At 47.3% G+C, this 23,590-nt stretch overlaps 1 protein-coding gene across 1 annotated transcript in view; it reads right to left on the bottom strand.

Annotated features, from left to right (window-relative positions):
* Positions 1–8,117: 8,117 nt before the first annotated feature.
* Positions 8,118–23,590, bottom strand: part of LOC146430071 (dual specificity testis-specific protein kinase 2-like) — a 37,475-nt gene continuing 22,002 nt past the window's right edge. The window contains exons 2-9 of the mRNA XM_085076603.1: positions 21,037–21,276; positions 16,698–16,819; positions 16,497–16,545; positions 15,617–15,766; positions 13,171–13,344; positions 12,499–12,582; positions 11,089–11,175; positions 8,118–9,728 (exon numbers count right to left, since the gene is read on the bottom strand). Of these exons, the coding sequence (XP_084932729.1) occupies positions 9,627–9,728; positions 11,089–11,175; positions 12,499–12,582; positions 13,171–13,344; positions 15,617–15,766; positions 16,497–16,545; positions 16,698–16,819; positions 21,037–21,222 (954 nt within the window). The 5' untranslated portion in view covers positions 21,223–21,276 and the 3' untranslated portion in view covers positions 8,118–9,626. The remainder of the gene's footprint in view (positions 9,729–11,088; positions 11,176–12,498; positions 12,583–13,170; positions 13,345–15,616; positions 15,767–16,496; positions 16,546–16,697; positions 16,820–21,036; positions 21,277–23,590) is intronic.

The following is a 23,590-nucleotide window of genomic DNA, read 5'->3' as shown; positions in this document are numbered from 1 at the left end:
GCCAGGGCCGCTTTCCCAGGGCGTGGTGGGCAGCAGCTGGGGAAGAGCGAGAGGTGCCAGTTTTGAAATTTTTTGGCAGGCAGCGCTGCTTTTCAGTGTTTTTTGGTGGGAAGCACTGCTTTTGAATTTTTTCGGGGGTGTGGTGGTTTTGATTGGCTCAAAACATCAGTAAAGTATTTTTAACATTTAAGAGAAATTTGGACGCCTCAGAAGCTGTTGTGGTAAGCCTGGAGAGGTGTCTGAGGGGTGGGGAGTGGCACAAAGATGGCTCCTGTGTGTCCTAAGTAAAAGTTTTAGAAGTTTTTACATCAAGTCTAGCAAAGCTAATCTCTGATGGCTCTGAAAATGATGGACTTGCTGCCGGCCAAGTTTGAACTAATTAGAAGTGCTTGTTACGCCTCTGTGAAAACATATTTAAGAAGAAATCAAAACAAAGCAGGCACGCACTCTTTCACTTCTTTGTAGTTGGAGGAGGAGGAGAAGGTGAAAATATGTGAGGGAGAACAGCATAGAGACGCCAAGGTCAGTGAAAAAAGTGGGGGAAGAGGTGCTCCAGGTGCCAGAGACAAAAACTCTCTGCTAGCCATGGTGAAAGCCATGGGGTAGCAGGAGGTTCCCCTGCAGCCCATGGAGTCCACAAAGATGCAGAAATCCACCCATAGCCCATGCCAAAAGAGCAGATGGATGCCTGGAGAGAGCTGTGATCCAGTTTGGAGTCTCGAAAGAGTTAAAGCTACAGAAGCCTTGCAAAAGAAAGAAAAGCCTTGCTCCTAGGATGAAAGCAGTGTGGCCTCGGCTCGAGAGAGTCTGCACTTTATGGACAAGAAGACTCATGTAGCAGCAGAATTCGGGCGGGATTTTGCTCATGAGATTAGACCCACGCCAAAGAAGTTCCCAGAAGACTGTCTCTCGTGGGAGGGACCCCACGGCTAAGTAAAGAACCCTTCTCCCTGATTGGGCTGACCAGAGAACCACTCTCAAGCTGCCCCCTGTCTGTGTTGCTGGTTTGGGAAGAAGGAAGGGGCGTGAGAGGAGAGACTGCTTCTTAAGAAGGTGGGGGGTGAGATTAAAAAAATTGTTTGGAGAAAGAGAGAAACTAGTAGAGATAAAGAGTACTTGTAGTAAAAGAATTGTGGTGATGAATATATTTATGAACCTGCTCTTTGGATTGACAAAATACCCCCACACCCTGCCTCCCTACCCAGGCTTGTTGGTTATAAAAAAAGAAAAGGGGTGAATACTATAAGTTTGTAAGAGAGAGAGGGAGAGTAAACAAGATAATGTATGAAAAGTTTATTTTTGCCTTGCATTTATCCTCCAACTCTGTTAGGTAATTAAATCACTTTCTGCAACTGAAAGATGGAGCCTGTTTGCCCTTTTTCTTTCTCTGTGCGTCCTCCTACACACCAATGTCCTATCTCATTTGACTCACGAGATTAGTGTGTATTTTTATAGTGTTTTTTTTTCTGTAGCAAGAGAGAGCTGGAGTGTCAGTGTTTAGTCAGGGTCAAACCCTGACAGTGGGAAGCGCTGCTTTTGAATTTTTTCGGGGGGAAGCACCGCTTTTGAATTTTTTTTGGCAGGAAATGCCATTTTGAATTTTGAATTGTTGTGAAGTAACCGGCTCGAAAATGGGACTAGGGGGGAGTAAGACGCAATCAGAAAGGGAAGAAAACGAGAACATCAATATCTACATACCATCAGATAGCTCTTCGGGGGTTAAATTGGCAAACTGGGAGAAGGACCTTACTACCAAGGAGTTAAATCAAGTAAAAGTGATTCAATATTGTATGACAGAATGGGCAAAAGAAGAAATAAGCTCTGTGTCTACTGGCCCAGGTATGGGTCCTCAGAGAATTGGATTTGTCGAGCCTTGAATACTTTTGTAAATAAAAGAGAACCCTTTGACCCCGAGGAGAGGAAATATGCAGCCTGCTGGGTTGGTAATGCCATTGAGACCACTAGTGCTAAGGCATTTAAGTTATCAGAAACTAATAAGGAGGAGCAGGCTAAGGAGAGGGGGAAGAAAGTATGGGACCCCTTAGATGTGTTACCTCCCCTGTGGTCGCCTATCCCAGCAGGCCCAGTACCTCCAGTGGCCCCTATTCCCCCTAGACCAGTTACCCCTACTGCCCCTCCAATTCCAGTGGGGTCACCCAATTATCCTGATCCAATTATTCCCTCCACCTCAAAACCAACCCGTTCCTTGGATGAACCATCCGGATCATCCGGCCCTAGTTTCTTGCATGAGGGACCTTATGCAAATACTTGGGGAAAACTAGCTCTTAAGCAGGAAAGTGAAGGAGAAAGGAAGATCAGCAAGTTCCCATTGTGGGAGGTACCACTGGGGGGAACTCAAGGGGGGATAGGTTTTGTTAATGCCCCACTAACCTCTTCAGAGGTGAGAGCCTTTAAAAAGGAAATGAAAGGGTTATTAGAAGACCCAGTTGGAGTGGCAGAACAATTTGATCAGTTCTTAGGCCCAAATATCTGTATGTGAGATGAAATGGACTCTATTGAAAATTTTATTTTCCCCAGAAGAAAGACAAATGATTAGGGTAGCAGGAATGAGGATTTGGGAAAGGGAAAACCAGCACGGTCCACCAGGAGAACATAAAATGCCATTAATGGCCCCAAATTGGAATCCAAATGATGAAAGAGGGAGAAGGGAAATGAATAATTATAGAAATTTGATAATAAAAGGAATCAGGGAAGCGGCCCCACGGACAAACAATATTAAAAAGGCCTTTTGTGGGCAACAAGGTAAAGAGGAGACACCAACGGAATGGCTGGGATGGTTACGAAGGGATATACAGTTATATTCAGGAATTTATCTGGACAGTGTAGCAGGCCAAACATTATTGAAGATTCATTTTGTCACTGATGCATGGCCAGATATTCGTAAAAAGTTAGAAAAGTTGGAAGGCTGGCAAGAGAGAGAGCTAGATGGTTTGTTGCAAGAAGCACAAAAGGCCTTTGGGAGGAGAGATGAGGAAAAAAATGTGAGCAAAACCAAAGACTATGGTGGCATTTTTGGGAAGGGAAGGGAATAAACCACAGGAGCACACTGCTGATACAAGAAGAAAAGGAGGGAATCCAAGGGTGAGAGAGTGGAGCCAAGATAGACCAGTACGGGGAAACTGCTTTTATGGTGGTCAAGAAGGCCATCACCAGAAAAATTGTGAACAACGACTTAAAGACCAAAGGACATTCCAGGAAATTCAGGTGGGAACACCTGAAGATTAGGAGTGTCAGGGGCTCTACCTCCTGGGGCATGAGTACCACATGGAGCCCTTGATAAATTTACAAGTTGGTCCCCTGGAGGAAAATTATGAGGTTTTGGTTGATACCAGGGTGGAGAGAACTTGTATTGGTAGGGTACCTAGGGAGTGTGCTATTAGTGAAAAGGCTATGAATGTGGTGGGGGCAAAAGGGGAGTATTTCCAGGCACCACTTATTAGGAATATAATCATTAAAGGGAATGCTCAACTAGGAAGAGGTGATATTCTTTTTATGCCCGAGACAGGTTGTAATTTATTAGGCAGAGATATTCAAGTTCAACTGGGAATAGGAGTTTGTCCAAAACAGGGAAGAATGGTGGTACTAATGTTACGTTAAGACAGCAAGATGAGCAAGAGATCGATGAAATAGTGTGGGCCAAGAGCGGTAAACCGGGGAGGCTGAATATTATCCCAATAAAAATCACCATCACTCACGAGAATCCGCCTGTTAAAGTATGCCAGTACCCCGTATCATTGAAAGGGAGGAAAGGGCTGCAACCCATTGTAGAGGAACTAATAAAGGATGAGATTTTGGAACCCTGCATGTCCCCGCACAATACTCCAGTGCTGCTGGTCAAAAAGCCAGATGGATCCTACAGGCTGGTGCAGGATCTGCGAGAGGTTAATAAGAGAGTTCAGATAAGATATTCAGTGGTCCCAAATCCCTACACTTTGTTAAGTAAAGTACCACCACAACACCGATGGTATAGTGTAGTTGACCTCAAAGATGCTTTCTGAGCTTGTCCCCTAGAGAAAAAAGTAGGAATATTTTTGCCTTTAGCTGGAAAGACCCTAACACCGGAAGAAAACAGCAGTTGCAATGAACTAGGCTACCACAGGGGTATACTGAATCCCCGATGTTATTTGGGCAAGCCTTAGAGGGGTTGTTACAATCATTTATTATCTTAGAAGGGACCCAGATCACTCAATATGCTGACGACTTATTAGTGTCAGGGGAGCAAGAAACATTGGTGAGAAAGAGTACCATCAATTTATGAAATTTCTTAGGTAAGAATGAGCTGCGGGTTTCAAAACATAAGCTGCAATTTGTAGAGCAGGAAGTAAAATATTTAGGACATATCATTGGGCAGGGAAGTCGGCACATAAGCCCTGAACGAATAGCAGGAATACTTTCCCTTCCACCCCCAAAAAGCAAGAAGGAGGTAAAACAACTATTAGGTTTGATTGGGTATTGTAGAATCTGGCTGGATGAATACACTCAAATGGCAAAGTTTCTTTATGAAAAACTAAGAGAAGAGGAACCGGTAAAATGGACTGAGCAAGATGATGAAAAATTGGAAAAACTGAAGTTTAAATTATCAACCGCACCTATTTTGAGTCTACCATCAATAGAAAAGCCTTTTGATTTATGTGTAAATGTTGACAAAGGGGTAGCGTATGGGGTGTTAGCTCAAGACTGGGGGGATATTCGGAAACCAGTAGCCTTCCTTTCCAAGTTACTGGACCCTGTTACCCGAGGTTGGCCCACCTGTGGCAGCCACAGCTTTGTTAATTGAGGAAAACCAAAAACTAACATTCGGGGGAAAGCTGAAGGTGCACACTCCACATGCGGTGAGAAATATATTGAGCCAGAGAGCTGCTCAATAGCTGATGGACCCCCGCATATTAAAATATGAAACCATGCTAATCCACTCTGACCATTTAGTCCTGGTTACCAATGGAAGCAGCAATCCCTCTCAATTTTTGTATGGACCCCCTCAACAAGAATTGTTACATGACTGTTTAGAAATGGTCAATCTGCAGACAAAAGTGAGGCAGGACCTAATAGACTACCCTATTCCCGGAGGAGAAAAAATCTTTGTGGATGGATCTGCTAGGTGTATAATAGGGAAACGATGTTCTCAATATGCCCTGATGGCATCAAGTAAAAAATAATTGAGAGAGAAAAGCTCCCATCAAATTGGTCAGCTCAATGTTGTGAGCTGTGTGCATTAAAAAGGGTATTGGAAATATTAGCTAACAGCACTGGAACCTTATACACCGACTCTAGATGTGCCTATGGAGTTGCCCATACCTTTGGAAAAATTTGGGAGGAGAGGGGACTGGTAAACTCTAAAGGTAAAGGCTTAGTACATGAAGGGTTCATTTTAGAAATTTTAGAAGCTTTAAAGAAACCAAGAGAAATCACAGTGGTATATGTAAAAGGTCATCAAGCAGGAATGTCATTAGAAGTGAGAGGGAATCATCTAGCAGATAGGGAAGCAAAGGAGGCTGCAGAAGGAGTAGAAAAAGTAATGTTGGTCAGAAGGAATGAAGAAGAACAAGAGGTCCCCATTTTTAGTAAGGCTGAGGAAGAAGTGATAAGGTCATTGGGAGGGGAGAAGGACCAGCAAGGCCAATAGCAACTTCCAGATGGAAGGCAGATGTTAAATAAGGCATTGGCTTGAGAGGTATTAGAAGGTTTACATCAAAGTACACATTGGGGCTCACAAACCCTTTGTGATCAGTTTTTAAGGACTTTTGGATGTGTAGGGGTGCACGAATTGGCAAAAAGGGTAACTGCAGGGTGTTTGGTGTGCCAAAAGGTTAATAGATAAGTGATGAGAAAAACCATACCTGGAGGTTTAGGGATAGCCATGAGACCTTTTCAACTTGTTCAAATTTATTTTACTGAATTGCCTCAAACACAACGGTGGAAATATTTATTAGTGATTGTAGATCATCCACACTGGGTGGAGGCAGTACCAACCGTAAATGCAACAGCAAATGCAATGAGCAAACTGTTATTAGAACACATTGTTCCCAGGTATGGTATTATAAATAAAATAGATTCAGACCGAGGAACCCACTTTCCCTCCCAAATTTTACAGAAATTGGCTAAAAATCTCAGCATTGAATGGAAATTTCACACCCCTTGGCATCCACAAAGTTCTGGCCAAGTAGAAAGAATGAATCAAACCTTAAAAGTGACTCTGACAAAATTGATGTTGGAAACTAAAATGTCTTGGATTAAATGTCTGCCCTTGGCCTTACTGAAGATTCTAACTCAGCCAAGAGCTGATTTAGGGGTCTCGCCCTACGAGATGTTGTTTGGACTGCCCTTTATGATCAATAAGTATGAAATGGCCACTCAGGAAGGTGGTGAAGCCTGCATTGATAAATATTTGACTACCATTGCTAAAAATCTGGAGAATCTGAGATCCCGAGGATTGATCCCCCAGACAACTCCCCTAGATTTTAAAATTCACAAAATTAATCCTGGTAACTGGGTGTTGGTGAAGACCCTGGAAAGAGAAATCTCTAACTCCTCAATGGGAGAGTCCATTTCAGGTGCAGCTAACCACCGAAACAGCTGTAAGGACCCAAGAAAAAGGCTGGGTACATGCTGGCCGACTAAAGGGACCAGTAGAACTGCCTGAGGACTGGACAGTGACATCACCACCCGGAAACCTCACAGTCATCCTAAAGAAAAGACCACAAGCAGACAGTCAACCAAGATAAACCCAGAGACTGAAAGATCAAAGAATACCCTTGCATGATTAATTAATGCTATTACTGTTCCTGATACTGTTAACAATCTTGTGTGATTGACATTAGACTTTAAATCTAAGCTCATTTAATTGAAGTTGAAGTTTATATCTTACCTCTTCAGAAGTAGCTGAACCTTTATCGCCTGGAAAATTGTTAATAAAGACATCCTGACTAACCAGGCTAGTTGTTAGGATTCGCAGATCTGAGACCGAGAGAAGAACATGGGCCTGAACAGGAGGATAGAAGTAGAGGGTGAGAAAAAGCCATGGAAGTGGTGGTTGTCGTGACATCCTCTGCTGACAGCAGCACAATAAGCATGATGCCAAGGGTGTTGGAGTAATCTTTTCCACCACAAGGACCAATGTGAGAAACATCCTCTCACTACTCAAATTTTGAAAGAGTTTATTCACCCATTTTCAGAGTACAAACAACGGTAAGAGGCTTAGAATGGCTGTCTGCCGTTACACAAAGCGAAATGCAGCGCTGGGTGCTTAGCCACTGATGGGGGCTAGCCAGAGGCACACCCTCGGGCTAGAGGATACAGTTTTTATAACCACCCTAACCCTGTTTCCTTCAGGTGCTCGGATTGGTTCTTTGTCTTCTTCTGATGGATTAGCTGCTTGCCCAGCCCTCCTCTGTCTTAACCATAACACTTAAAAATTAGACATAACGTATTAATAAATAACCATAACAAAAACCTCATAACCCTTTACGAAAGCCAATTCCGGGATTTCATTTATAACAATCAGCACCTGCAAGAGGCCAGCCAAGAACAGAGGCAGAGGAGGCAGCTCCTAGTCAGGTTCAGCTTGCTGAATACCCAGATACCATCTCCTTCTCCCCCAACCCACAGTAGCTTCAGTTCAGTGCCAGGGCTCAGAGACATGAGATTCAACCCCTAAACTGGACTTTGCATGAGACTGTTGTGGGGAAGCCAGGCCCTGCACTCCCAGCACAGTGGCTTGTACATGGAGGGCAGCTTGGCGGGTTTCTCATGTTTGCCTCTCCTTCCAGCTCTCATCACTGCAGAGCAACTCTTGGCCCACAAGATGTACCTAAAAATTCTCAGAACTCTGTTCTCTGTGGACTCCCAACATTAGCTTTCATAGTCCACGCAGTGCCTGCAGACAGTCTTGGTCCCACCTGCACCTGCAGCTGGCACCAAAGTAAGGACATGATAAACTTGGGTCACTGGAGGTCCAGCACATCTACCACACCATGACAATGAATGAGGCACAGGGAAAGTCCCAGAAAACATGGTTCTGATCCATCACATCTCAGACCATGCTGACTAATGCTGTCTTCTTTGCTCTGTGCAGAAACCATCACAAACACACACACACACACCCTCCCTGGATCCATTTATTCCTTGAGCAGGCTTCTTACCCCCAAGCAGATAAATAAAGCCAAAATATCTTCCTTCATACCACAGCATCTCCAGAGCATACACAACTCCACACGAATTTTGTGCTGTGTCTCAGCCCCATGACTGCTCTGCAGGACCAGTTAGATGTATGGCCAGAGGAAGGATCAGCCTAGTCTGAGGCACAACCATCACCAAGTCTTGCTGGTCCTGGGAAGGTGGTGGCCAGCAGAAGAGCCACCCTGTGTGAAGTGGCCCTGGAACAAGACAACTTCACCCCAAACCAGGCCATGTGAGGCATCAGTAGGCTGGAGTATCTTCTTTTAGTTTCCACTTGTACAGGGCAGGCAGAAGAACAGACTCCAGCTTGGCAGATTTTGCTGGGAAAAACAATCAGCTGATCAGGGTCAGGGACTTGACTGTTCACCTCCAAATTTGCAGTGCCAGACCATTCCTAGCTGTTATTCTTCCTGCCTCTGGTTCAGATCTGCAACTTGCACCCTCCTCTACACACAGAGGAAAAACCCGATATCAAAACATAGTGCTTCCCTGGCTGCCTGAGCCCTGAGACCCATGAGAGTGTCCCACATTGCCAAGGAGTTTATGGGTGCTAGGCTAGGCAGGGAAATGGGTGAGATGCTTAACTCAGCTCTTTCCTGTTTCAGCCTCACAACCTGATGGCACTGTGCTCACCACCAAGTCAGCAGTGGGGCAGGAAGGGGAGAAGCAGACTCCTCCATCTTTAAGCCACAGTTGAGGGTGGTAGGGAGAAATGCAGACTGTCATGATGCTGGGATGTGTTTGACAAAGCTCTTCTGAGAAGATACATTAGTCCGTTAGTTCATATTTTGATAAGGCACACCTTCCCCATTGCCTTGGCTGGGACAGGTCGGGACCCTGCAGGTGGCCTGGCTGACTTGCCAAAATTTTGCTAGACTGCATTCATGCCTGGGTGCATCTTGAGTGCAATGCCAGGAGACTCAGCCAGAGACCTATAGAGTGAACCTGCTCCTGTGAAGGACAGGTGCTTTAAGGCTTTGAAATAGAAGGCTCCCGAGTGCTCTTCTCCCCCCTGCATAGACTACAGACCTTTGAGAGGTGGTTCCCCAAGGCCACAGAGATGGGCAAGGGAAGATTCTGAGTGCAGGGGCACAGGGAAGGAGAAGAGCAGGATGTGTCTGTTGAAGATTTGAGAAGGATCAAGGTCCCTCCAAGATCATTTGCATTTAACAAGCAAACAGATGAAGGCTGCTTGGTGTCCCAATTACAACTGCTAAAAACATTAGCTAAGAAAAAATACACCCTGGGTAAGTCACTTCATTTTTAACCACATTTTCCATCCAAGAAATTAGAGACCAAGACTATGATTAAATAAAAAACACATCACTTAGCTCCTCCCTTTCCCACCTTCCTTCTTCACTCTTGACCCCCCAGAGAGTTAATTTACAGTTTGGGTAACTCTCTGCTAAGCCTCAAAGAAGGCAGGCAGCTCAGCCCAAAAGCTGATTGTCCCTCCTAGGCTCCAGGCTCTCTGTGACATTCTCCAACTCATCCAGGATTTCAGAGAAACACGGCCTTTTAAATGCTTCCACCTGGAACAAGAACAGAAAGCTGATGTTCTTTCAGACAGGAGGACGGTGCTCTGCAGCAGCTCTGCTGGCTCCCCCCAGGCTGGGCAGTGATATCCATCCACCATCAGCATTGTTCTCAATCACATGCCTGCTGGTGGAGCCTTGCCGGCATCTCTCCCTGGGCATCCAGGCCCAGGCTGCTGCAAATGAGCAGCTGCAGAAGAGGGATCATGGTGCAGTGCAGCTCCAGCACAGGGTGTGGGCAGTGGTAATCCCAAAGTCCATCTAAACAGTGCAGGGACAGATGCCATTCAGGGCAAGTCTGCAGGTAGGTATAGGGGTTCATATTGCATACAGACATACAATACGTATTGTATCATTCCCTGAACTTTTTCACGATAGTCAGGATCTGTCTTGTCTCCCTGATACAACTTGTCTTTGGTATCACTGGGGTGTACCAAAAATGAGAGGCACAGCCAGGGATGTCCCCATCCTGAACCCCGCACTGTGCCATGCTGGGGCTGCCCTTTGTGCCTGACCCCATTGGGCAGCTGGGGAGCTGCCCCAGGAAATCCCCAAAGCTGCACATCACACATGGCCAGAGAACAACATTTCCAAGGGCCATGTCTGGCAAGAGCCCATTATTGTACCAACATGCATGAGGAAGCAGCTGTCCGCTTGTCCAGACCTGAACATACAAATCACATCTAGGGGCCAACACAAATCACTGCTCTGATTCAGGGCATGTTATTCACTCACATGTCCTTAGGACCAGGCAAAGGTTTGCTTCAGTATGCTGCTCTGAGCTCCCTGCAGTTAGGTGCATTATGATCACCTGATGACTTTGTTTTTCTCTTCCTTTCAGAGATTAACTTGAATCCTCACTTTCTCACTGCTTTGCCTCTCAAAGCTTTGGGCAGCCCTCCAAAACATGGGGATGGCCCCCAGATTTCACCATTACCTTTTATACTAAAGCAAGAAAGGGTGGAGAACTGTGCCCTGATAACATCTGTAACATCAGGTAACAGTGCCCTCCTGAGAGGGTTGGCCAGATACCTCAGCCTGCAGCCTGGCTTTAGGAGGGACTGGACATCATCACCAACGTGCTTCCGATTTTGTGTCAATATACAAGGGAACAGGGACATCTCAGGCTGTGATACATAGACGACTCCAGGTACAAAATTGAGTGCTGGATGAAAGCACACTGCTGGCCCAGGAAGATTTCCTCCCTTTACAGCTGAAGTGGAAGAATCATGTGCACTGAGAGCAGAGCTTCAGATTCTCCAGGGTTCACAACAATTTTGGACTCTGTCATACAAGTGTGATACAAATCCAATAAAATCAAAAGTGAAAAAAGTCCCAAAGCCAGGAAGAATCTCACCCGACAACAGCTAGCAGCGAGGTCCATCACCTGCTTGGGGCATTCACTGATCATCCCTTGGAAGGCAGCAACATCCAAGCCATAATCCTGTGAGGAAGGGAAAGAACATGTAGAAAATACTTCAGCTATGAAGTCCTTTAAATGCTCTTCATCCTTCTGAAGATGTTAAAGCACAAAATACTCATGGTTTAAAGCTTTTAGGGTCACCATCACAACTATTTTGCTGATGGTTATGAAAAGGGGCAGCATCAGCTCTGGCAGGACTGCACAGATGTAAATCATTAGCAGAGCTGGGAGACTGCAGAATCCTTCTACCTGCTCTGTGCTATCCCTGCAGGGCAGTATGTGTCCTTCTGGAAAAGCTCAGATGGAGGCAACAAGAGCCACAAAAGTGGAAACCAGGTGCTGAGCAGGGGCTTCTGGGGACAGGGACTGCAGGTAATCTGATCTTTCAGGAGGAACTGAGAGTTAAAGGGGTCCAGCCAGCTGTTTCCATAACTACAGCTTTGTCCATCCAGACTTCAAAATGTATGTATGTATGTACGTATGTGATTGTCCTTCATTTGGGGAATAAAAAGTATTAGTTCCTGTGCAGTCTAATGTCACTGTTGAGCCGCTAGCAGAGAAAAGGACCCCAGTTCACAGTGTAGCAAGAAAGAGCCTTTATTATTTTGATTTCCATATATATATAGACTTTTCAGAGGTCGCCCAGATTGGTCAGCCAGAAACCTCCCCCTAGGCCTAATTGGCCAGGCCTGAACTGTCCAAGTCTCGAGACACTGTCTGAAAAACATCCAGACTTTATCTTTGTTTATAAAACACAGCGGAACGTTCTCACGAGAGAGACCTGTGCTAGCCACAGTCTAACAGAAATATGGAGTAATGTCTGATCACTGCAAGTTTCTTTGTATTGCTCCTTAAAAAGCAGCAATATGCTGTTTTCTTGCTGGATTTTTCATCCCTGTTCAAGATAAACTTTCTTCTCCCACTTTGTGGGAGGGAAACGTTGCAAATGTTGAAACAAAAAAGGTCATGTTTTTAGGGAAGCCCACTGTTTCCACATGAACTGTGTATTAACTCCAATGTTTGAAAAGAAACATTTGTGATGAAAGTTGTGTTCAACCTGCCACTTTTGCTGCACTTTTCCAGTACATTTGAGATGTACTGCATCTCAAATCATAACTTTTTAGTTTTGAACCTAGAGGTGCAGTGAAGTCTTGCGCACTGCAAATGCTGAGATTGAATTTTCTCATGAAAAAAAGCTCATGGGAGAAAGCTGATGTGAACACACACACACACACGCGCGCACGCATGTGTGTGCGTGTGTGCAGGTCTGTCTGGTCCAGAAAGAAAGCCACAGTCTGGTACCATGGAGAAAACACCATTAGGTTTGGCTGCAGGAACCGTTACCTGTGTCCTGGGAAGCACTTCGGGGTCGGCTGGGATCCTGCCCAGGATTTCACAAAGGACAATGCCAAAGGAAAACACATCCACCTGCAGAAGGGTTGGCAGAGCAGAAGGTGGGACAGGGCATGCACAGAAGCAAGGAATGAATGGGGAGTACCAATGACAAGGTCCTTTACTAGTTAAACAAAAGACCCTCGAAAAGCTCACTGGAGATGGAGGCAGCAAACCCCTAAATTTCCTCTGGGGTTCTAAATCCACCCAGAAACACCACAGCTCCACCTGGAGTCCAGCTTCATTTTCAGGAAGCCTGGCCCTGTGCTTTTGTTCAATGTGTTTGGTTGCCCCTACCACAGCTCTGGCACCATCCCCCCCGACCCTGCCACAGATTCATTGGGCTGTAACTTGTTAGACACCCTCCTCAGAGAGGTTTCACTATGCCCGCCCACAGCAGCAATCCATTTCCCTAGAAGTTTCGCTTAACATGGTCACATAAAGAACTTTCAATTTGCTAAGCAGAGCACTGCTGAGCAAAGGTCCAGGGAGCAGAGCATTTCCTGGGAAGGAGGAGAGGGATTTTCTGCTGTTGAGACATGTCACCAGCAAGCACAGGAGACATCTCCTGTGCTCGCTCGGGAGCTCTGAGGATGAATGAAGAGCTGGGAAGCAGTGCCATACCTTCCAGTCATAGGGCTCCCCCTGCAGCATCTCAGGAGCCATCCAGAAAGCAGAACTCACCAAAGACAGTTTCCTCTCCACATCCTTCATAGGCAGCTCTACCACCTCCCTGGCCAGCCCAAAGTCAGTCACCAGCGCCTCGCGTCCCCGCAGTGTCACTCGAATGAGGCAGTTCTGAAAGGACATGGCATGAGACAGCAGTGAGGAAACACCTGCATGCTTCACTGAGCAGCACCTTGCTGGCTCTGAGTCCCACCTCACCAGCACAGGCTGTCCCCTCACCAGGACCTGCATCCTGGCAGCACACACTGAGTGTGGGGCAAATTAGGGATGAGCTGATCACACAAGAAGCCATACAAGAAAAGTGCTTTGAAGAAGCTATTCAACAAACACGATGATCCCCATCCTTTTCTGAAACAGACCTTGAAACACACACTTGAACCTTGCTCAGTGTCCAGCCAAAGGAGGGCACAGCCACAGCACCTTTCACTGCCCACGACTACACACCCCTAACACAACTTTCTGGAGGAAGTCCTATAAAATTGTTACAAGATTTCTCTAAAAACCCCAGCAATTTCAGCCTGTTCACTTGCCCAGGATTTCCTCCTCAGCAGCTGCTTCCAGGGAACTAACAGAAATGACTAGTATCTGTCTAGAATGCTCACACTAGCAACTAGATTTCAAGGTAACACACTTCTCTCTTGTACTTTCGGCCACCACCACTTCAGGTTCAACGGCTTTCCCTAGGCAAGGATAAACCTTTTTCAGGGTTGAGCCTCTGCAGTGAGAAAAGGGACAGGCAGGGACCTCTAGCATTTTTCACAAGCAGATCTGGAAAGCCCCCAAGCTCGCTGTTCACCACCGAATAAGAGATTACATCTCACCTGACTTCAGTGCACATTGGCCAAAACTTGCGAGCAGAGTGAGCCAAGATCATGCCTTGTCCTTACGTGGTGCTTGCAATTTCATGGTTGATAAGTGAACCAAGGAAAGTGCCAGAGGTTACTGAGGTGAGTTTCATCCCCATGCTGACATCTCTCAATGCCTGACTGGCTTCCCCACTGCCAAGCTTCATCAACAGTTCAAGTTTCTCTTAAAAAGCTCACACAGCATCAACAAAAATGGCTTGTAAGAGATACAGCACTATCTATCCAACCTCAAATGCGAGGATGTGCAGGCTCCATGGCCAAGAATCACCAAACCAGCCTCTGGCATCAGCTGACACAGATAAAATCACAGAATCAATTAGGTTGGAAAAGACCTCTGAGATCACTGAGTCCAACCTATGACCAACACCACCATGTCAACTAGACCATGGCACAAAGTGCCATGTCCAGTTTGTCCTTAGACACCTCCAGAGACAGTGACTCCACCACCTCTCTGGGTAGCCCATACTAAAACCTTGTCTGTCAAGAATTTCTTCCTAAAGTTTAACCTAAACCTCTCCTGGCACAGCTTGTACTCTTTTCCCTGGTTGCCTGGGGGAAGAGCCCAACCCCCAACTGGCTACAACCTCCTTTCAGGTACTGTAGAGGATGATAAGGCCTCCTCTTGTCCAGGCTATATGGTCCAGACTGGTGGACCTCACAGCTCCTATTCCCTGTCACATCATGAATATGCTGCAGATCCACCTGAGGTTTGAGTAGTTTTGCCCAAGAGAGATCAAGGCACTGCCCCACCACATTACTACTGCCAGAAGGGTGGCAGAGAAAGAACCACATTGAAACCTGACCTCACAGACAGACCTAGGAATGGCAAAGCTTCCGTGCTGCTCCTGCCCATGCCAAATAGCATAAGCCCTCAGTGAGGACAGCAGTCCTTCAGCCAGAGGCCAATGCACCAGTAATATGTCTTTTGCATTACACCCAAAGCCTGGCTCCAGGTGCCAGTCTTCACTGCCATCATGTGAAAACCATGCAAGTGACCTTACTAAAACTGGTAACCAGGACCCTCTGGATCAATGAAGATTGATTTCCCTACACTTGTGTGAGGAGACACTCATCTCCTGAGCTCTGCTGTGCTCTGCACACAGACAGGGATGATCTCACATGGCACTCACTCCCAGAGCCCATGACCAGCTCCTGTTGGCAACAGCTTCCTCCTTGTGTGAACAGAAAAATCTCTAAATCTGTCAGAGCTTTTCCTGCAAGAGCAGGAAATAAAACCCCATGTGAAATCCTGCACACATTCCATATAGTTTCTTCTCTGGTAGCAAGAGTACTAGGAGTGATATATTTTTATCTCTATATGGTCTCCTGCTTGGCAAGTGATGAATGCAATGTAATGACAGGTTTCATCACGAAAGCTTCCTTGTCTGCAGAGGGATGAGCATGAAGCAGAGGAGCAGCATGAGGCCTGAGGTACCCTGGTTACAGCCCTACAGGGTCTCAGTACTGTCCCCTACCCCACTGTCTTCAGCAGTGATGACCCCTTTCCAGCTGCATACCTTGGAGTTGAGATCTCGGTGGTAGATGTTTCTGGAGTGCAGGTAGATCATGCCTCTGGTGATGTCAGAAGCTAAGTCCACTTTTTCCTTCCACGTCAAAGTAATGTCTCTGCTGGCTAGGAGCTCTTCTAGGCAACCGCCATTCACATACTGTGAACAGAGACAAAAAGCAGCTGGGCACATACTCCCCTGGAGCCTTCCAGGTGTTTAACCTTGGCTTGCCAACCCAGAGCCCCTCCATTGGGATGGAGGTTTGGAATGTCACCACACCAGGGATGTGGTGTGTGGTTTGGTGTCAATACACATCCTAGCACAACAGATCCTTGTAAGGGTCTGGGCTCAGCCCCACTTCTGGGGGGCTGTATAAGCCAGCCATGGCCCTTGCTCACGGGCAGTGAACTGGAGTGAAACAGCCTGGCAGTGGTTTAGTGAACACCTTCTTCTCTTGACAGCATAGAAGGTGAGACCTTGCTAGTATCAGCCCAGGTTTTTCCAATAGACCACAAAACGAATATTCCACAGCCACCCTGGAGGTTCTGCCAGTCTCTGACTGCTTTACCTTCTACTCCTGCCCTCCAATCCTGCCTCCTCTTCTATCAGCCAGCTGGCCTGATCTGGCCCTTTGGTGGCACCAAGCCAACCTGCAACACAGTTTGGTTTGAATCTCAGGACCCTGCAATGACTATGCCCCACTCCAGCTGTGGGGCAGAAAGGACCAGAAGCCCCTCCAAGGCAATCTTGCTAGTCCAGAGCCATTCACAGTGCAGGAGTCAGACAGACATAGATAGGCATTACAGGATATCCACCCTGCTGCCCCCCCACCAAAGAACTGCAGGGTCCTGGCCTGCCCACAGCACATTTACTAGCAAGTAACCTTTACCTCCAGAATGGGGTACAGCTTGTCATCCTTCACACATATCCCAAGATATCTAAGGAGAAGAATACATTAAAAAAAAAAAAAAAAAGGAAAAGAAGCCATCAAGGTTCAGCTTAACCACTCACTGCAGAACTGCCTTGCAGACACCAAGCCAGCTCCAGCCCCTACCAGTGCCCAGGGCTCTTGGCCACATGATGTGCCCACCTGACAATGTTGGGGTGGGATAGCTTCTGCAGCAAGCTAATCTCACGCATGATCACCTCTTGGTCCACATCATTCTTGTAGATCTTCATCACCATCACTTTACAAGCAGCAGCCTGGGTCACCTGGAGCCAAGGTGGGAGCAGGACATCTCTTAACGTCCAGAGGTCATCCAAACCTTCTGCACAACAGCCCCCCACCCCAACCAGAGGCCTGAATCTCATTTCCCTGCTTGCCAGGGATTGCACACTCACTTGCTCAAGTGCAAGGTGCTGCTCCTTCCATATAAGTTCCACTCCAGTGATGCCTGTCTGGGTGGCTGAAACAACTAGGTCACTCCTATCCCAGGACATCACCACACTGTTTCTCTGCCAAAACTTGTGTGTTCCTTGGGCTGGAGCTGTTTCTCAACCCATACTGGGTTACCACAGTGCTGACTTTCCCAAACTGCAGCCTGCCCAACATCTCCATCCCTCCTTCCTACCTGGGTCTGCTCACTGCACAAGACTCCTGGCCACATTCCTCAACCCCAATTCTGCACCCCTGTCCACAGCCAGCTCCCCTTTACCCAGGGTCTGCCAGAGACACAACCAAGAAAGTGAAGAGACAGCTGTCTTATGCCGACCTGAAAATCTGTGATGGAATACCCCCAGACATGGCACTCATAGGGCTTCCCCCAGGGAGAGATACTGGAAAGTAAAGGACAAAAACCAAAATGCTTTCCCCGAACAGATTGAGCAGGTTTTTGCTACCCCCACTCCAGGAGGTGCCAGAGCTGTCCAGTGCTGAATGCAGAAGGTTCATGGAGTGGCTCTCGGGCTCTCAGCCCTGACAGGACCATCCAGGCCCCTGCACTGCAGCTCACGTTATCTGTGTTGATAGTCCAGATCACCTCACAGGTCACTGTTGTACTTTAACATTTCCATCGTATCTGTTTTGAGAAGACTCATCTATCAGGTGTGGCCCACACTGATGGCCTGGCAGCTCCTCCAGGGCTAGCAGAGAATCCACCCATGTGTTTAATTTTCTCTCATTTTGAGGGTTGTGGGGATTTGTGTGGGTGTTTTTTAAGGGGAAAATTAGTTTTGACACAGAATAAGCTGACTTAAGAGCAGCACTTAAAATAGTCCCCAGGTGTTACCCATTGCTTCCTGTGATGGGTCTTGGGAGCAATGCAAACTACTGTTTCTTTTCTGAAGGAACACAACCTGATGGTCAATGTTATCACTGGAATAACTCTGCCTCTATTCAAGCAGGTCATGAGGAAACCAGGGCTCTGACCCCCTCAATTAAAGGGACTTTCACTGCAGACTGTGCATCACTAATCAGGTGGAACTGATCCTTAATTGTAATTGCACAAATATAAATACAAGAGATGCTGTCAGTTGCCTCTTCCCACAGAATGTTAGTGCCCATATGAGTACAGGGAGCACCTAAAATCTGGAAGACCCGAAAAACTTTCTGAAGAGCCAATACTGAATCTCCAGGAGGCCTATTGCCTTTGCCCAGACTCTGGTGAGGGACACTGAGCCACACTGAGTTTCCGTGAGAGGCTGCCATGTCCCAGCTGGACACTAGCAGAACTCACAAACACTGCCTGAGCCATGAGTCAGTGAGCACTGGCAGGGGGTCCTGTCTGCAAAGCAATGCAAAGTCCAGCTTGGTTTAGAGAAGAAATGCCTAAAAGGCAAGGGTAGACCCAAACCCTAAAAAATGTAGTGGAACACATGGACAACTGTAATGGACTCAGAGACCTCTCCCAAGACCACAGGACCTAAGATTTTGCTCTTGACAACTTGGAGCAGTCCTTGGTCCACTCTGAACCACACAGAATGTCCAGCTTTGTAATGATCACAAAAGTGCAGAGTGGTCTCCAAGGTACTTATATTTCATGCTAACCACTGATGACAGCTGAAGACTTGATGTCAGCCTTGAGTGGTCAATAAAGGTCAAAATCTGGCACTGGGAAATTGCAGAAGGACAGGGAGTGGGACTGTGCTTCTTAATGTGTGTGAAGCTTAGGGCAGTGCTTTAAACCAGACTCCAAAAAAAAAAGTCACACGGCATTTCTCTCCTGTCTTGAGCAGCTCAGACCCCCTTGTATGAGAGCAGTCAAAGGAAAGAGATTTATGCTTTCCTTGCGGGAAACTCATGCTTGAGTATCTCCTTACTGCACATCCACAAACTAAGGAAGAGAAAGATGGAAAATACCTTGTATGCAGGTCATACAATACACAACCCAGAGAGTAGCAGCCTGTGCCCTGATCTCTCAAGTCTGTCACCAAGTGGAACCAAGTGAATCCTCCTTTCTCAGCCAAGGCTCAAGTAACAACTCCCAAGGATAAGCTTAGCCAAAGGACAAAGGATGTCAAAGGCAGCAGGCAGCCAGCATGGCTGTGCCAGCACACTGGGAAGGCTGTGTCCCTGTTGTAGCAGCACTTTGGAAGAGCATCCGTTGGCAAAGAGCTCCAAAGGACTATTGGTGGTGATGCTTCTCAACAGGAGTGCTCCTGTCTGAGGCTGTGAGTCCATGGAGCACTGGCTGACCAGGAGCACCACAAGTCATCAGATTACTTGATTACAGTCACACTCAAGTCCCCAGAAAAATGTCAAGTCCCCACAAAGGACTGTCCTTGCTCATAGTGCTCCTCCACTGTCTCCTCACCATTTAAACCAAAGCATTTCATTCAAACTTTTTTTTTTTTTTACATTTCTTTTTCTGCTTCTATTCCAAGAAGTTATTTCATGTTCATTCAAGATGTGTCTCCAGCCTGCTGGAATATCATTCACTGCCAGGTCAGCAGGAAAATGTCAAACACAGAGGAAACAGCAACTGTTACTATGAAAATCTGCCAGCTAAAGGAAAATGATGGCAACTGCACTCTGCGGAAGTGGGAAACTCAATTACAGAGGAAGGTGGTGATGAGGAGAGATATTTTGTCATGTATTGCAGAGAGCTGCCATAGACCTGCAAGATCCCCTTGAACAGCTTTAGAGCACTGTCCCGGGCCTGAGGCTCAGGCAAAGGCTCTATCACAGCACTGAGACCAGATGCTGAAGAGGAGGAAAAAATGCCTTCAGAAAGCAAAGTACATTTATATATCTGACTTGCATTTTTTCTGCTGTTTCATGGCCTGCTAGCCTGGTTCCAGTAGTTTCAGCTGGGCAGATACGCCTATACCAGGCAGGGATTTCACCCTGAATGTCAGAGCATCTTATGTTGGCTTTGGAGAACGGTGCAATTCTGATGTTTATCATGGGGCTGATCAAGCTGAAGAGCTCAAGGTATTGGTAGAATCAGGCCCATTTTTTTCCCACTGTGCCTGGATCACATCTCAACAACCAAGGCCACTGTCAGCAGTCACATTCTAGAGAACTACTGGCAGGAGAAACAAGGTGGGCAAATCTGGTCACACTGCAAAGCAATGTGGCTCTCAGTGATGATGGCTGAGTCTCTGTTCCTAATATGAAGCACCTCCTTCCACTATACTGTTCACAGAGCAGTGATCACCAAGGGGTGCAGGGAAAGAGCCCCAAGTCCCCTCCACTCCCCTCAAATAAGTAATGGCATTCCCAGGCTGAGAAGTAGCGGGAGGGGTGAGAGAAAAGCTAGCAGCACCCTGCTTGTGCTTGCTCAGAGAGGATTAAACACACTCCCACACCAGTGGAGCTCAGTTCAGGGAGCGACTCAACAGCCCCAGTGAGAAAAGCACTGCTTTGGTGACACACCACCTGCACCATGCACTGGCTTGCAGGGAGTCACAGGTCTCCCACCATGAAAGTAGCAAAGGCAGAAGTGGCTGGACCAGCAGATTGTCCCAGGCTGACCCTGCCCCAGGTCCCTGCTATTCTCTGGCATCACCTTAACAGAGTGCAGCAGCCAGAGCATGTGACAGTACTGGCATCCCCATAGGGTGTGTGTGTAGCAGGTATTCTGGGAGACACACACCGCTTAACTTTACATTCTTTTTCTCTCTGTATTTTGACAACAAAATCTGCACAGAGCATAAATATCCCCTAATCTCATTTAACATCTGGTTTAACTCCCTGACAAGCCTGTTTATGACTAGATGATCATAACAATGAACATTGACAGGTCAATTCCTTCCATCTGCTATTTCACTATAAAAGGGGAGATGTACATCTGAGATGATGGGCTAGGGTATGCAAGAGGGGGTGTCGTGCCCTCCCTCATCCCACCCCACATGCCAGAGTGAGCTGGGAAGGATGAAGATGAGGAAACAAACTTCGGGTGGGTTCCTTGGTTGAGGCACTATTTACAGCCCCAGTAACTGCTCGGCTGTTCTCACACAGATCAGCGTTGCCTGCTGGTCAGTTTTACCTTGTAGACCTTGGAGAAGAAGCTGCTGCCTATCAGCTCAGCACTGAAATTTTCCCAGAACTCCAGCTTCCTGACAGCTGTGCGCAGCCTCTGCCAGCGGTCCAGGTGGTAGTAGGTGTCAGATGACTCCCCATTGTACTGAATGGAGTCAGAGGGCTCCGGGGAGATCAGATGGGCCTCACTCATCAGGGCAGCAGCTGGAACACAGTGAGCCAACAGCGGCACTTGGGTATCACATACCTGCACAAGAGACCAGGACTGGATGAAGCCTCAGGAAGAGGGAGAGGATATGAGACACCAAGATGATGCACTGGGAAACACCCTTGGGCTCTGTCTCCTGGACATCCTTCATAATTCTTAAATCTTAGTTCTGCCTAATACAGATTGTATTTGGACATCTAGGACTTAAAAGACATTAAATTAGCATGCATTCATTTAGACCCTCTAAAGGTTTACCCTAGATAGGATGTATCACCTTCAACACAGGAAACGTTGTGCAGTCCAGGAAACGTCGAGATGACTCATCTTGATGCTATTGCTTTAAAGCTCTTGTGCCTACTTTTGGCTTTTAGAATAGGTCACATACCACATCCTAATGCTACATCTATTAAGTAGCAGGTCTTTAGACAGCAGTTAGCTGCTATTGCAGACACGACATCATGGCTTGAGTGTGCCAGCAGGAAACATCCCATCTTAAAAGGGTTCTCACTGGACAGGTTGTCAGAGATTGAAATGTTATGGTTAATGGCTTAAACATTGTTCCCCTGTTGCCCTATCACGATAATGCCCATGTAAAAAGCCTCTCTTCCTCTTTTCTGTAAGGTCCCCTAAAGTACTGAAAGGCTGGAAAGAGGTGTTCCCAGAGCCTTCTCTTCTCCACGTGAACATCCCCAACTCTCTCCAGCCTGCCGCCAGAGCAGAGGAGCTCCAGATCTCCAAGTATCTTCATGGCCTCCTCTGGGCTCTAGGAGATCCATGTCTTTCTTGTGCTGAGAACCCAAGACACAGATCCCGTGGATTATTTCATGGCTATTTTGCTTCTACAGAGTGAGGCATAATCTGCACTGAGAAAATATTTGCACAAGTCACCTCATCCACCCAGAGTCCAGCCAAGATCCAAAGAGAGACCTGCCAAATGGGCACAGATATATGGCTGCAGGGTCAAGCAGGACAAGAATTCAGGAAAAGCTGAGGACCAGGACATGGGGCTGGGCAAGCAGCCAGCACTGAGCAGGACAGGGAGTGGGAGGTGTGAACAGCGGGCAAGCTCCAGGCTGAGACTCAGGCAGCTGCAACACTGGGAACATCAACACAAATCTCTGAAAGCTGCCACCAGAGGACAGTCACACACAGACAGCAGGAATCCAGCCCCAGCAAAATCAACGTGACACATGTTGATGGGCTCCTACTTGAGTGCAGGGAAACACCTGCAGAGCCACAGTCTCAACACTTCTCCTCAACAGAGGAACCCATGGTCATGATCAGTGCAGGGCACTGATCAGTCAGGGCACATGAAAGAGGTCACAGAGCCACCATTTTATCCCGGCTCTGACCCAGGGACAGGTAAATAAGGGACATCCCATGATGGGACACAGCTGCAAGGACCTGCCTGGAGGTTTCTTCCTTGGGATGGTCCTGGGGCTGACAGCCAGCCCCACCTGAACCACCACTGTGCCCAGCACCTTCCACCCAGTCTGCACCCTGCCAGCGTGCTGGCATGGGAGAAGTGGCTTGTGCAGCACAGACGACTGGACTCATGGCCATCACACCCAGTGCTGATAAAGCTGCCCTGCTTTGACTGTGTCACTGACAACATGTCCTTCCCACAGGGACAATCCACCCAGATCCTGCAGAGAGCCCTCTGGTGGGCAACATATCCAGCTTTGGCAGGAATTGGGCCATGGGGCAGCAGGGCAAAGCATCAGTGTAGTGTGTGCCAGGGTGCAGTACAGGGCTTCTACTGCCCAAGGCCATGCTCAGTGAGCAGGGCCAGAGAGCAGGAGGTCAGAGACAGGAGTTGCTGCAGCTCCAGGACAAGTGGTGCTTCACTCTCAGCCAGACACAGAGGAGATACTCCATATCATGCAAAACTGGCCAGGACATCAGGGGATGCTGACAAAGTCTGAGGGATCCTGCTGACCCCAAGCCGCCAACAAAACACAAGAGAAGGAATGGCAAAGGGTTGACCTGAGCATCAAATCCATCTTTCAGAGGGCTTCCTTTTCAGAGGCCTCTCTGTTCAGTGTTTTTCCCACATACCATCTCCTCCCACCATGACCTAGTTCATCAATTGCCTCTTTGTCCCGTAAAGAATCCCTGCAGCATCCCCAGCATGCTGGAACGGCCCCTCACATTATGCCGCTGAGTGGGGATTAAGTCTTTATTTTCTTCTTATGAATGCAGCTGTTTGTCCCCAGATAAGTTCTGACGTGTAGGTTGGAGGAGAAAATGGCTTTTCAAAATGCCAAGATTTATTTGAAGGATTCCTAGGAGCCAGGGAGGGAAGTAGAGAAGGTAGAAGGATCAGGAACAGCACACAGGTAGGGCACATTCT

This window comes from Lichenostomus cassidix, chromosome 17 (genome assembly GCF_008360975.1).
Source record: "Lichenostomus cassidix isolate B80296 chromosome 17, HeHo_3.0, whole genome shotgun sequence".
NCBI classification, from domain to species: domain Eukaryota; kingdom Metazoa; phylum Chordata; class Aves; order Passeriformes; family Meliphagidae; genus Lichenostomus; species Lichenostomus cassidix.
Note: the sequence above shows the minus strand (reverse complement) of the source record. Positions and strands in the feature narration are given on the sequence as shown.